The sequence below is a fragment of the Melanerpes formicivorus genome, unplaced genomic scaffold, assembly GCF_026170545.1.
Source record: "Melanerpes formicivorus ecotype bairdi unplaced genomic scaffold, bMelFor1.0.p_v2 SCAF_56, whole genome shotgun sequence".
Lineage (NCBI taxonomy): Eukaryota > Metazoa > Chordata > Aves > Piciformes > Picidae > Melanerpes > Melanerpes formicivorus.
The window spans coordinates 4,087,782-4,102,855 of record NW_027142408.1 but is presented as its reverse complement, the minus strand read 5'-3'; the positions used below and the strand labels follow the sequence as shown (position 1 = coordinate 4,102,855).

The 15,074-nt window shown below is 43.7% G+C and overlaps 1 protein-coding gene across 10 annotated transcripts in view; it reads right to left on the bottom strand.

The window, feature by feature from the left end:
• The window catches only part of OXR1 (oxidation resistance 1), a 190,956-nt gene that overhangs the window by 31,598 nt on the left and 144,284 nt on the right, over nucleotides 1-15,074 (bottom strand). For 9 of the 10 annotated variants that reach the window (XM_068161275.1, XM_068161276.1, XM_068161277.1 and 6 more), the window contains 4 exons: nucleotides 12,018-12,125; nucleotides 10,797-10,916; nucleotides 6,111-6,263; nucleotides 1,958-2,142 (listed from right to left, as the gene is read on the bottom strand). In XM_068161275.1, the coding sequence (XP_068017376.1) occupies nucleotides 1,958-2,142; nucleotides 6,111-6,263; nucleotides 10,797-10,916; nucleotides 12,018-12,125 (566 nt within the window). The remainder of the gene's footprint in view (nucleotides 1-1,957; nucleotides 2,143-6,110; nucleotides 6,264-10,796; nucleotides 10,917-12,017; nucleotides 12,126-15,074) is intronic. The other variant, XM_068161279.1, reaches the window with a different exon arrangement.

Sequence of the window (15,074 nt, the reverse complement as noted above, 5' to 3'; positions counted from 1 at the left end):
AACCTTAATGATCTAAGCTACAATGTGGGACAGGAACCACCAAGGTAGATCTTACCACTCTGCTCATGGGGAATACCTAACAGTGATGAGGGGCTTCACCAGTCAGGTACCTAACATCATTGTTAGGCACAGCAAGCCCAAACTACTTGGTACAACTGAACAATTTCAAGGTTCATAAAGAGTTTAACAAACCCCCCCACAACAACAGTCCACCAACCAACACCAGCAACTTACTTTCCTCAAAGGACATAATTTTATTCAAACCTGCCTTTCAAAAGACTCTTAACCAGAAATTCTGTAAGCTTCAGAAGAGGAAAGCTGCAAGGGGACTTGAGGAGTACACAACCTTCAGAAAAAGTTCTGTTTCACTCCAACTCCAGTGCTCAGGGCCAGCTCCCTTGACAACCCAAGCACGTTACATCTCCCATTCCCTACTATCAAATGCTTTCAGGATGGGAGAGTAAGGCATGATGATCTTCTCAAAGAAGGACAAATCCACTCCACATTTCCACAAAACTTCTTACTCAGCCACATCACACTCCTGAGGTTACTGAAACTGCTAACGTTCAGAGGACTTGCAGAGCACACACAGTCTTATCCAAGTGTGAACACGGACCTGACACTGAGCTCATGCTACCACAGCGATTTTGCTGACAAAGCATGTGGATTAGTTAACATTTTATCCCATTCTAGGCTGGGCCTTTTCCTTAATTGCTCAGCTCTGCTGGTAATTGGTGCTTGTGGACAAGTACAACCTAAGGCTCATAAAACCTGTGGAAGATACGTATGCTTTCAGATATGTTCTTTCCAGTTTCAGCACAGATTGTGGCTCACATACAGAAACCATACAAGTTGAAATGGTAGCTTTAAGAACCAAAGAATCCTTTAGCTCTGTGATCACTTCCCAATTTACCAATAACATTTGTTTCAGTGTTCAGGTTGCTTATCAAATTTTAAACATGTTTGACAAAACTGGGAGGGAATGGATTATCACAGGGGAATATTTAGGAGGAGGGGAAAAGGGAAGATAGTATTTAGGTCTCAGCTAACTCAAGGTATTTGTCTTGTCAGATCTAGCTCTAGCTGTTGGGAGTCCTGGTTACAAATTAAATGTGAATTTTATTTTCCCCCAAATTTACAAACATGCCTCAAATGTTGATGTGGTTAAGGCACAAGTGTGCTGGGACTGAGAAAAACATTGGAAGTTCGGAATCGTGTATGCAGTTGACAAGACAGACAAACCAAATTGGACATCCAGGGCTCTGAACACAGCCTGACCTATTTATTATTAGACATGTTTCCACCCCATACTCATTAACAGTGCAAACAAAACAAAATGCATGGTAAATTTAAGTCAACACTGAGTCATTAGGAGAATAAACAGGCTAGGAAAGAGACTTCTTGTGCAGCTGCAATAGGATGGTTCAAGCCACTGGACTGAAAGGTCATCTGATTTTCATCATCTCATTACTTGCACTAAACAACAACTGAAGCTGAGCAACCTCTTAAAATTCAGTCTGCAAAATAAAACCTCCAGAAAGCAACTGTGCTGAAGGCTTCATCAGGCTGCATCAAAAGCCCCCCCACACTACTGCAGTCACACAGTTGGACTTTTCTGTTCTGTACACCACTTTTTAAATGACTGAAGAATCAAACACATCTGTTAGTGTTTTCCCAGTGGGGAAGGTGCAGAGGACGTGGTGCGGTACCCCTTGCTACATACTAATTGTTAAAAGAGACTGTTAGAGGCAATTAGAATCCATGGATGTAGAAGAGGATTTACTCTATACAGCATACAGGATATACAAGTTGTATCAAGGGTCTTTCAAAGCCAATTTTTGAGGTCTCTCTTACAAAGGAAAGCACCAGAACATGGTTTTGCTGGTTTTGTATGCTCACCAAGGCAACTACAGTTCATATTCACTCCAAGCTTTACAGACACTATTCTGTATCTTACATTGTTAATGAATCCTTGATTTTGCTGTCCACAATTTCCTTATACAGAGCAGCTGACATCACTTCTTCCATTGGACACATGATGCCATACTCTTCACAGCCATTCTCCTGGACCAGAGGATCCATCTTGTGAGGATCAAACATGATATTATTTGGTGTCACTAGCAGCACACCATTGACCGTACCCTAAAATGAGAGGGAAAAGAAGTGGTGGATTTTGTCCTTCAGCTCAGCTCAGCATAGTCTCCATTGTTTGTAGGAAACAAAAAGGTGTTTTCCACTCTGTTTTTAAAGCATCCATATTTTTAAGGACCTTTATACAACTTCTTGAGTTCTTTGCAGTTATCTAGAAACCATTTTTCTGGGAAAGCAAATTATGTCAGCTACTTTCCTAAACGAAAAGACTTTTGTTCCTCAGAACTACTTAACCCAGCTACTAAGTAGAACAAAAGCAAAACCAAACAAAAAGCCAAGAGAAACCCTTACAGCCTGATATGCAAAGATACATCCTTCTCAGATAACCACAGGACTTAATGCTAGCTTTCCAAGGAACACCAAGCACTGTCTGAAACCCAACTCTTCACTGTTCTTGCTTTCTACTATTTATAGAACAAAAAGTCTTCCAAAGCTGTCATTCATCTTCATTTCCTTTACACAGAAGGAACAGCAGTATCAGACACAAGCCATTCTGACTGAACAGACCTGTTGACTGACTGGACAAACACATTTGCAGAATGAAACCAGATTAAACACACTGAACACTTGCATTTGGGTTTTCTGAGCAGTAGAAGCAGATGCACACACGTGCTAAGGAACTTAGTTAAACTATTAGAAAGGCAGAGTTTGAACAAAGCCGGTGAGCTAGAGGACATTTAGCTTTAAGCAGGATGACAGTGATCCCTCACTTGCAGATCTTGAATGCTAAGGATTTTACATACTAGAAAAACATTCAAAACTTCTGTGGGAGAGTCACCAGAGTTGCTTCTTGTGCTGCTAAAGCTGTGGAGGAATTGAATACATGTCCAGTTCCCTGACAGAATGCTCCCAGTGACTGCAAACGTTCTGTACTGTGAAGGACTGGTTTGGTTTCGGTTTTAGTAAGACATATCTGCATAGCAGGAAACACAACTATATTCCTTCCCAATTCCAGACATTTGTTCCTAGCACTGTGATGGCTGATGACCTTCACAGTAGAAAAGCAAAGATGCCACACAAGTTAAAAAACCCCAGCAAAACAAAGCAAGCCATGACAGCACTCCAGCAAAGACCAGCAGTACCACTATCACTGGAAAACAGTCTCAAAAGCAGCTGAAGTATCTGCACTTAAGCCCTCTTAAGCGCTCAGTTCCTAGTCAGGTTTTGTATGTACAAACCACATGATAAAGACTTGAAGTCAGCAGAACATATTTATGAAATTCCAAGAGGTTTAAACCACTGAAACAAAACTGTCACTGGCATTCTCTCTCAGTGTTGCATTGCATCAGATGATCTTCAGCACTAGCGATGTCACTGCTTGAGTACCGGGTTCAGTACTGAGGCTCTCGCTATAAGAAACACATTGAGGTGCTGCAGAGGTACAGAGAAGGTAACAAAGCTGGTGAACAGTCTGGAGATCAAGTCTTACAAAGAGCAGCTAAGTGAACTGGGGTTGCCTGGAGAAAAGGAAGCTGAGGGGAGACCTTACTGCTGTTTACTGTTATCTGAAAGGAGGCTAGAGTGAGGCAAGTGTGGGTCTCTTCATGCACAGAATACATCTGGTTGGAAGAGACCTCAAAAAATCATTCAGTCCACCCAGTTCTCCCTACTAACAAGTGACAGGATGAGAGGAAATGGCCTCAAGTTGCAGCAGGGGAGATAGGGGTTAGACACTAGAAGGAATTTCTTCACTGAAGGGTTCTCACACACTGGAATAGGCTCCCCAGGGATGGTTGAATCACCCTCTCTGCAAGTGAAGATGCACAGATGTGGTGCCAGGAGACATGGTTTAGCACCACGCTTGGTACAGTTAGGTAATGGTTTGGCTTGATGATCTTAAAGGTCTTTTACAACCAAAGTGGTCCTATGATTCTTGAGCTACTAACCAGTTGTTGAGGAAAAAAGTATCAATAGCAGTACTGATGAACTGGAAGTAGAAATAAGACTCTGTATAGCTACTAAGTAGCTCAACATGTTGCTGTCACAGAAGTTCTGGTTCTTAAACTAAACTCCCCAAAACAGCACTATGCTCCACATAATAGCATTATGCTCTTGAAGACACATGGTAGAATACTCAAATTTATGATAAGAACTTCATAAGCCATGAAAATAACTTAGTTTTAATCTCTGTTTCTCGTAGAAGTTGTAAATCTCATTAGTGTTCTCCTTTTCACTGCACTATTAATGCACCTGTGCTTCTCTGCTCACACTTCCAGGCTGGCAGGTTGGGTTTTTATTCCAAACAGCAGATCTTTTAAGATACCTTTCTCTGCCTCAAAAAACCCCAGTGTAAAGAATGAAAAAGCAGAGCAGGCCACTTTTTCAGAAGAGAGGCAAACATTGTGGCTGCAAGGGCAGGCATGTCTCCACACACTGTAAACAGTGAGCTGCAGCACGACTCTGCAGGACGCCGCTCACACCGATTTATTGCCCGAGCAGGATGCAGGACATTCACACCATCCTGCTTCTCACTCTGGCACAACACTGCTTCTGACTAGCAATAACCACGTAACAGAGAGCAAGTACCGTCACAGAAGCAAATGTTTGCAGGTTCTGGCCACCACAATCTTGTCCGGGAAGCCAGAGGTGGGACTAAAGCTAACTCCAAACACGTAGGAAATCAGCGGCCTCAAGAAGTGAGAATGAGACATTCTTCTTCTCACTCAAACACTTTCACACACGTGAAATTAAACACTCTGCAAAAGCAGCTTTTACTTGATTTTAGTTTACCACCATCAGTCACAGTGATGGCAGACTTCACATCTGAAGTCATATGAAGCAGTTAGCAACGAGCTTGGGAAAAAATATCTAAAGTCAATTTCTCATCCTGCATCATCAGGAAACAGCTCAAGGGGAGGATAAGACAAAGTGCCAGAGGACATTCCTATTACTTGTGGCACAAAGGCTAAATTACATGCTGTTAAGTTTTAACCCTAGATTATATTCTTCCAATGAAGTCAACTTTTACCAGAGGCTCACAACTCTCAATTCCTCAGCACAAGAGAACTTAAATCTGAGCAGCAATGACTTGTCTAGGCTCAACCTAAAAGTCACCTAGGGACAGAATGCAAGGAGTGAAGGGAGTTAACTGCAAAAGAAAACAAAGTAATAAAGCAATAAAGCAAAGCTTTTCCCATACTTCCCTTATCAAGTCCAAGCACACTGCCTTTGCCAATACACAGGTGCTGTCAGCAGGTTTCCAGTCTAGGCACGCATAGAGGTGCAATTGTTTCCACCAGCACACACACAAAAAGGAGTGTTAAGAGATTCTCATTGATCTGTTTGTCAATAGAGTAACTTACCTGCAAACCTACTGCTGAGCAACACCCACTCAGCACTGTTTGTCTCTCCACACCCAAGCTTCAGGTAAAGACATGACTTTTCAGGATTAAGGTATCTAATGCCACTGTTTGTGTGGTGTGGCAGAGCAATACGTTTCACTTTTCTCCTGAAGCCTTCTCAAGTCAAAGTCTTTTGACACCATCTCAGTCCCTAAAGAGCTGCACAAGAGTTGTGCACCTATGAGCTGAACAGGAGTTCAATTAATTGCCATTAAGTTAGAGGTGTTTACGCAACGAGAGATTTCTCGCACGCTTCACCCGACACGGGAGGCTTTGTCTATAGAGGCAGGGCTGCCTTCTGCTGGCACTGCTTCAGGAAAACCAAGGCAAAACTCCCCAGCCACTTCCTTACAGTGAAAGGCATGGTATCTTCCACTGTAAAGAGAATTACTTATGAGATGCTCCAGGTCTGCCAGGCTAATCACTCCTTGCATCACATCTAAGAAACAAGCGGTCTGGGGAGGCAAAGGAAATTGGATACATACACACAAACACATCCATATGTGTAGGCAAGCTGATCCACCCACCTGTCAGCAACTAAAGCCTCCTGTACACAGTTTAATGGTACCTCACTTCTACATCCCATGCAGTGACAGTGAAAGCTGAATGCCTAAGTACCTTGCCATTAGTGATGTACTTGCAATTGATTTTTAGGAACTTCTCTGTGAACGCTTCCTCCTCTTCCGAGGTGGAGGATACCACTCGTGTAGGACGGACACACACGTGTGCTGGTGAGGCAGTTGGCTCCTTCTGTGGGATTCCATCTGGATCCTAGAAGGGGATACAAAAAAGGACTTAGCAACCTGCCCCTGGCAGTATTAACTTAAAGAGTTTTTCTGCAGTGTAATTTATCTTCCTTGTCATAGAAACAACTGTAAAAATAGGACTCCAAATGCACTGCAGTTTGAAGGACCACTTTGGTTTGGAAGGACCCTCTCAAAGTCAGCTAGTCCAACCCTCTGTTCAGAGCAGGTCTAAGCCTACATGATACCATGCTGCTCATGGCCTTGTCAGTTGAGTCTCCAAGGGTGGAGATTCCCATCTCTCCAGGAAACTTGTTCCACTGTTTAACCACCTTCATTGTGTTGGTTTTTTTCTTCTTACTTAACAAGGACCTCTTGTGCAGCAACTTGCAGCTGTTGCTGTCCATCAGTTTACTACAGACCTCTGAAGACCCTGACTCTCCTTCTCCTCCCTCTAATGTGTCTGCTAGGCAGTACAACACTAATTAGGTTCTCCACTAGTATTTTCTTCTCCAGAGTAAACAAATCCAGACAATCCTTGTACCTCATATGTTTGCATCCCTTGATCATCTAAATGGTCCTCCACAGCAGGAGAATCACTTCCCTTAGCCTGTTGGTGGCACTCTATCATCTACAACCTAGCATCACATGTGGACATAGTTCAATATGGCTGCCAGGACACTCACCTTAACCTCCCCTTGGCTCTGAGGCAAAACTGCTGTGTGGACAGTCCAGCCTCCTGTCCTGCCACACAGGGCTCTTTCTGCATGAGGTTTCTGTAGCTTGTGTCTCCAGACTCTTGATATCCCTCTAATGCCCTTCCTTCCAGCGTACTGACCACTTAATTTTTGCTGCCTCCCACCCCTAAGCTTGCTGGCAGTGTATTCTGCCCTGTCCCACCACTCAGGTCAATGATGAGCGGGTTATCAACAAGGTAAGCCCCAACAGGAACCTTCAAGGGAATACTACTGTTCAGGAATACCTTGAACTTCTATGTTCCCTTTGGTTCTCTGCTTTGCTGTTCAGTGCTATTCACCAGCGCAGATAGCAGCTCAGTGCCTCTGATTATATCCAGGACCACCATGCACAACTGTTTTCAGTTCATCTTTCTGGAGCTGCCTTAGCCTCTGCCTGCATCTTTCCATTTGTTCAGAAAGCAGACAAACAAAAACCCAAAGCACCACCCAGAGCACAACTGAGTTTTGCTGGGAAAGCTAATGAAGATGCAATTAGCAAGCAAGCTTCTTGGAGGTAAGCTCTCCTTCCACATACACCTTCCTCAGCAGAGTTAGGGATGGAAGAGTCCCCTGCTGATAGCCAAATTCACTGTGAGCAAGTCAGCTATTTCACATTCACGTTGCCGTGTGACACGGGAGCAGGAATGATACTGGTCACAAACGTTCACATTTCATGACTGCACCCTTGCCACTACATATCATTCTGAAGTGGACTTTAAGTTTGGTAGGAGTAAAGCTTTTCAGATCTTCTCAAACACATGCATCAGACTGCTGAAGGAAGAAGCCTTTCATTAATCCCAGCAGCATACAAAACCAAAGGTCAGCTTAAGAGCAACACAGCAACACTTAACAGGGCTATGCAGGTCTTGTACTAGCCACACACAACAGGTTAGGTTGGGAGGGACCTTAGAGATCATCTAGTTTGAACCTCCCTGCCATGGAATATAACATGTTCCACTAGATGAGGCTGCTCAAAGCTCCATCCAGCCTCGTCTTGAACACTTCCAGGGAAGGGACATAAACACAACTCTCTCAGCAACCTGTCTCAGTGTCTCACCAGCCCCACAGTGAAGAACATCTAATCTAAGTCTATCATCTTTTCATTCAAAATTGTCACCTCTCACTGTACCACTGCTCTCCCCTACAAAAGGGAGAGTCCCTCTCTGTCTTCCTGTAGGCTTCTTTAAGTACTGTAAGGTCTCCCTGAAGCCTTAGCTTCTACAGGTTGAACAACCCAAACTCTCTCAGCCTGTCCTCACAGGGCAGGTGCTCCAGCCTCTAATATCATCTGGTTTGCATTTAGCCACGTGGTTGTGTTGAGCTGTTCTAAACTTTGATAGATGAGAAAGAAAACCAAGGAGATGCTAGCTTGTGTTTTGCCTCAAGAGGTTCACACAGCACACATTTTACTCACTTTATAGCAAGAACTCATCTATGTCAATGACCACAGAACAGAGAAGACAACTCCTTTACACTATGCAGGCAGAGTAACTTAAGAACATTTCAAGGGAAAGAGGGTGTATCTGAACAGCAAATCTGGAGTCAAAACTGGAGAAGAGTCAAAGCAGACAAACATCCACACAGAGCACTAGAGAACATATGCCAGCATTTCTCTCAAGCAGAGCAATCAGCAAAGAGAGAAAGAAACATGTAGAAGAGGTGCTGTGGTGAAGAACAAAACCCTGCAGCCTTAACTGCTGGAATGGAAGCTGAGTGCTTGTTGTTGGAGACTCTGTTTGAAACACAAAAGCAAACACAAAGCCTACACTGACAAGTACAAGTGAATCCTGTTCTTTGCTTGCTTCTGCAACTGTGTCCAGGAACATCCCATCCCTCCTTACATGTACTTCAAACAACATCAGAAAGCTTCCACACACACTTGATTATATATTGTACATTGCTCACTTATTTGGCATTGGCTGAAGCATTTAAGAACTGCTTGTAAGGACCCATGAGCAGAGAGATGCACAAAACAGTGCTGCAATGACACAGAAAGCATCAGTTAAATTTAACACCCAACTGGTGCCAATAATGAATGGCTTACACTAACCAAAATGACCATTTGCAAAAGAGGATTTTGACTTTGAAAGTTAAACAAATTGAAAGCTGAGCATTTTCATTTGCTTGCTTTCTTCTACCCTTCTCTAGCCTTGGCTGCTGTCAGCAAATAGGCATATACAATACAGAATCCCCAAACCACAGAAGTCTTTTGCTTGGAAAAGGCCTTTATGATCAAGTTCAACTATTAACTCAGCACTGGCAGGCCACCACTGAACCAGCACCGTAAGGGAAAAAGGCCAAGAATTGGATATTGTTCTGACCTGCATTCTGGGAAGAACTCTGATTTCTAGGAGCAAAACTAACGATGAGTTACACTGAGCAACATCTCACAGCACATGCTACATGGTTAGGTCTTTCCTGACATGTAGGGTCATTCTGACACTGACACAGAAGAACACTCTTCCAGAGCAGGCTATACACTGTGTAACAACAGCTTTAGTTTGCCATAAAACATAGAAGAAATTGTCCAGCACAGATGACAACAGGCATCTTACAAGAGCAGGCCAGCTAGGTCAGGGTGAAGACACAGGAGCTGAACAGCAGTGTCCAATGAAGCGTCAACACAGCTTTGTGATGCAGCTTGGGACCCTATTTATTCAGCAATAAAGCAATACCTTTATATTTAAACTTCTCTGAACCAAGTCATGCAAGCACACAAACAAATAAATAAATGCTTGAAGTCTTAAACTTCCTTGGACTCTGAGCACACCACCTTGGAGCAGACATTCAGCAGCTTGAGCACTACGGGGAAAGCTTGTTATTGGAGAGATCCTGCAGGAGCTGGGGAAAGAGTGACAATGACATACAAAGAAACATCTAAATGAGGTCACTACTGCACAAACCACAGGGAAGCTCAGGCACTGAGAACACATATTTCCAGCTGGAGCTTTCCTCATGGAGTTCTGTGGTCTGCAGACCTATGTTCTGGGGCAGCCATGGTGTTATAAAGCTAGCTCCTAGCCAAAAATGTGACCTTGAGCTGAACTACAGAGCAGCTCTGATGGATAAACATGCCTAGAATTTAGAGCCTACAAAGGTAGAACTACTGGGCAGAAGTCCACTAGAATCAGCTCCCAGTCAGCCCTTCACTAAGACAGTTTTAGTTTGGGTTGTTTGGGCTTTTAACAGGGTTTTTGTGGGCAGCAGTGATGGTGATGCAGTGCTGGGGATGCACAGCACGGCAGCTGATGTGGGTGACGTGGGGTGGGTGATGCGGTGCTGTGGAGTGGGCAGCGTGGGCTGGCACAGTGTGGGTGACCTGGGGTGACAAAGGGCAGCACAGGCAGCAGGGTGCAGTGCTGTGGGGTGGTGTTTTGGGAGTGTTTCACTTTGTTAGGTTTCCCTTCCTTTTGCTAAGAGAAACCTCTGCTGCACCTTTACAGAGCAGGGTGACCCTGACCTTTCAGCTACTTGAGCATTCTTGTCCAAGTATCACTGCTGCAAAAATTATCAGTAAGATTAGAGAGAAATATTTAACTAGTTCTCACAAGCAAATACAGAAATGCAACAGGAACTAGCATTTCAGAGTGCAAGGACAGAATGTTGCTAGAAATAACTGGCAAGAAACCAGTTTTCACACAGAAAACTGTAATTTACACAGATTAAAAACTTGTGTTTACTTTTTTACTACTTTACTGTCATACTCCAAGTGCTGTAAAGTACTTTCTCCCTAAAATGAAAAGATAGTTTAAGAAGAAAGCTTAGCATCTGCAACATTTGGTTTGTATGGGAAGATTAATTGCAAGGACAATAGGTATACCTACATTTACTGCAGCCTTGTCAAGCTCTGCTTCGGAAGATGTAGGTGATAGGGGACTTATAGGACTTAGAGAGGGGGAGCTGTCCACACTAGAAATGTAGTCTGGGTCAGGAACATACAAAATCTATAAAGAAGATATAAGGTAGTTAGAAGTTATGCTTTCAACCTTCAACTTCCCACTATTCAGGTACACTTGCTGTGCTCTCTCAAAACAAGCTACACAAAATCATTCCTGCCCCCATTAATTTCAATGTAACTTATGAGTTGAGGGAATAAACATGCAAAGTACTTCATTCCAGCATTTAGGGTTTCTAAATGCTACCTTTAGATTGTCTTAATAGATGAGGGAAAAGTCCATTAAAAGCATATAGCATGCCATAAACCCTCAGTACAGTGTCCAAGGAAGAACTGCCACAACGTTTCTCTGTGCTACTTCAGCACAAGAAACAGCCTGGGGAACAAGTTCATCAGACACAGATCGTAGCACTGAAGTGAAAAAGAACACACAACAAAACCAAAACACACCCCACAAACTGAAGTTTACCCAGGGAGGGCATTGTTTTGAGCATGGCAGGCATTCAAGCTACCTGGACAAAGTTTTGCAGCAATCAGGAATACACAGTGTTTTTTCAAACAAGGGGCTAACAGCAAGTGGCCAATGGTTAATACCACAAGCTGACTTGCCCCTTCTTTCCAGGCCTGGCTTCCAAAGAGAAAAGGGAAGGCAAAAAATATGGGAAGAAGAGGATGTAAGCAATACTTCTTATAGATGGCCAAACAACAGCTCATATACTGCTGGTAGACAGCAAGTCTTCAGCGTGGGCCAGGAACAGTTAATTGATTCACACAGAATGGCACCCAGCAGTATGCAGTCAGGACTGTTGCTTGTAAGCTGTACCCTGGATTTGTCTTCTGAGCTAGGGTGGTAAGAAACCTGCCATACTTGGGGAGTAACAATTCAATGGTATAGCAACATGTGAGTACAAGCTAAGCACAGCAGCTTTAAAGGACTCCTGTGATTTCACTTAGAGAGAGCCAGCTTCACAACATGTTCCCTTTTTATGCAGTTATCTAACAGGCACAGGAAATGCACAAGCTAAAGAAATTAAAGCTTTTACAAAGCCATCAGGAAAACCAGTAAGAGAAGTTCTTTCCCACTTTCACTGGTAGAGATAAGAAGTACAGGGAGAAAGCTGGGTAAGTAACATACATAGTGCAGTAATACCTGTCCAGGAACGACTGCTCTGGAGAAAAGCTTATTTAACTGAACCAGCTCATTGGGTGTGGTATCAAATTTCAAGGCAATACTGTTTAAAGTATCTCTGGACTCCACCTGTATCAATTGAGGAGGAAAAACACAAAAAAGAAACAAACAGACCTGTAAGCAGTTAGTTAAATAGTGGCTTACAAACTTTATCAGGTGCAGACTTAGCAAGGTTTTGATGAATTTCAACTCTTCATACCTTATGATTGCCCAAAGAGCCCAGCCAACCCAGCACACAAGGCACAGCTAACCCTGTAAATAAGAAGTTTATTGCAACTCCAGGGAAAGAGCCCTGCCTTCCCACTACCTTTCCAGACAGCCACACTGAGCTATGGGCTCAGCCACAGCACCACAACTTCTGGCCTACACATTCACTGCTGGGCAGCACTGGACTCATACAGGACTGGTTTCACAGAACCCTTTTTTCTCCCTCTTCAACTACTACTGAAGCAAACCAGGGCACCCAACATGACAGCAGATGGAGCATACAGCATTTTGAGTAGGTGATTCTCGAGTAAGCTCTTTTTTTCAGCACCACCTCCCAAAATGTATTCAAAATGAACCAGGGGAAGAAAGCAAAGGGAAATCAATGCTATTCACAGAGAGTATTTCAGAGTACAGAATTCATAGCAAGCACTTAAGAAGAGTGAAGATGATATGGGAGCACACAACAGCAACAAAAGTGTACTGCAGAACATTATAGGGCTTCATTAACAATGGCAGGAAAAAGAAATCTTACCAGCTATGAGAAGATGAAGCAATGTAAGTACAGCTACACTGGGGTTGCTAAATATGGAGCACAGCTAGCAAAACAAGGATCCACTCACTCCTGCCTTACATGGCTGATTTGTCCCTCCTACTGTATCTGCAGACCTTAGACATATTCCACTCCCTACAAATAGGATCAGGCTAATCATTCACAGGTTTGGTTTTTCTTCTATCTTCCAGGCTCTTCACTTCAATCTTTGTTGACAATTAAAACATGCTTTCTCTCCTGAATTCCCATTGCTCTGATTCATTTCCAAAGGAATAGCAGAAAGAAGGACAAAGTGAAAGACAGAACTGCACTTGTTCCCCAGATAGTGCATGTTCTGTACATAACTGTTTTGAGGAAGCCAGTGACACCAGTAGTTAGCTGCACAGCTAGGAGGCATCTTCTGTTCCTCACTCATCCCCTTAACAGCAAGTGGGAGTACCATGCCTCGTATGCCAACTGCTGCCAGACTGAAACCTAGATATCCTTTGCTTCTGCTTGAACAATTATCTGGGGCAGACAGAAGAACTGAGGGGAGGGTAAACAGAGGGAAGGAAGAGTCATGGAGCTGCCTTGGTACTGCTTGCTGTGAGAGCAGGCCTTGACCTTCCAAGTCAGACAGCAGGTGGCAGCACTTGGAACCAAATATATCACTGTGCTGGACCTGAATAAACCACTCCAGCTCCACAACCCACGGGCCATGGAGGTGAGCAGTAAAACATACACTGGGCTAGGTTGCTGCCAGTCACAGTCTGGCTGTGGACTGCTCCAGTTGAATCTGTGTATTTCATGTAACTAGAACACTGCAAGTTGTGCTGTCATCAGAACCATCACCACTCCTACAGTATACTGACTGCAGGAGGTATTGATTAATGAAAACATAAAAGGAACACAAAAATCGCTTACTCAGGGCTGCCTTAACACATACAAACTGCTTGGTACAATAACCTCTGCTGAAACAGAGTCTCTTAAAGTAGCTTTCCTCACCACACAGAGCTGCTGGTCACCATAGAGGTAGGATACCCAAGACCTTGTTACCTAAACAGTTCTAGCTCATGTAGTCATACACACACAAGTCAGTCTGCAATTCTGTTAGCTAAACTCAGTTTCTCAGCTATGACTAGATACAGAGATCCACTCCTTACATTTTCCTTTCCAATAAAATCCCAAACCAGGCTCTCCTCCAGTCATTATGTCCCCAGCTGAGCAGAGGTACATCTCATCATCCCTTTGCCATTTACAGTGCACTTCTTAGAGACTCATGCTTGTTAGGTGTGCTTGTGTGCACCGGCAGACAAACAGCTTCAGGCTCATCACTGACTGCTGCCTTTGCTCTCACAGTAGAAGCTGACAAAGTTCTTTAAAACACTCATTTAAAGCCAAATTACCTACTGATATTTTAATGACCTTCACTGCCACTGCATCTCAACACTGCAGCTCCTTCATTCTTCCATGAGAACTTTTACAGCAAATACCTACGAATCAGACTGACCAATTCATTGCAATGAATTATTTCAAGCCTGGTTCTCCAAGAACCAGAAACCAACAAACCAACAGCTTAGAAGTGTTAAAAGGAACTAACTAAATTAGAGAGATGGAAAGACTAGAGGGAAGGGTGAGGACAAAGGCAAGAAGGTGACACAGCAGTAACTTCAAGTGTTGTAGCCAGGCCTCCAGAAAGATCAGATTGTGGCTATCTTGGCCAGTGTCAGTGGATTCGATTTCCACAAAAGGCAGCATCAGGAGAAACAGAGCTTGTAAGGGCCACAGAAGTCATTTCAGGAATAGTTCTGCATTAGGTAGAAGATGCAACAGAAAGTGATGTGCCATCATTAGTATCCAGGTTTTCTTAGATGCCCCCCAGATCAGGAAAAAGCCCATGACAGGGGCATGCTCCAAGAAAATCAGCAGCCAGGCCGGAACACAATCCTTGGCCTTGGAGTAGGAGCACCAAGAAACAAGGCAAAAACACCCAAGTGTTTAGTAGTCTGAGCAGCATGGAAAGGCTCACAAGGGCAATAAAACTAGCTGTACCAGAAACAGCTCTACCCAAGCTACCCTGGGACTGAGAGCACAATCCACACTTACTCTAGGAACACACTGGTAGGTACTCACCATCCTTCTACTCTCACAACAAGCCATTAGAATAAATGTCAAGCATTCTGGTGGGCTCGAAGCCTAGTGAACTTCCATCTCTCTAGTCAGCACAACAACACTTGCCACCCACACCCCCTGTGCTAAGAAAGGGTCAGAAATCCCTCCTT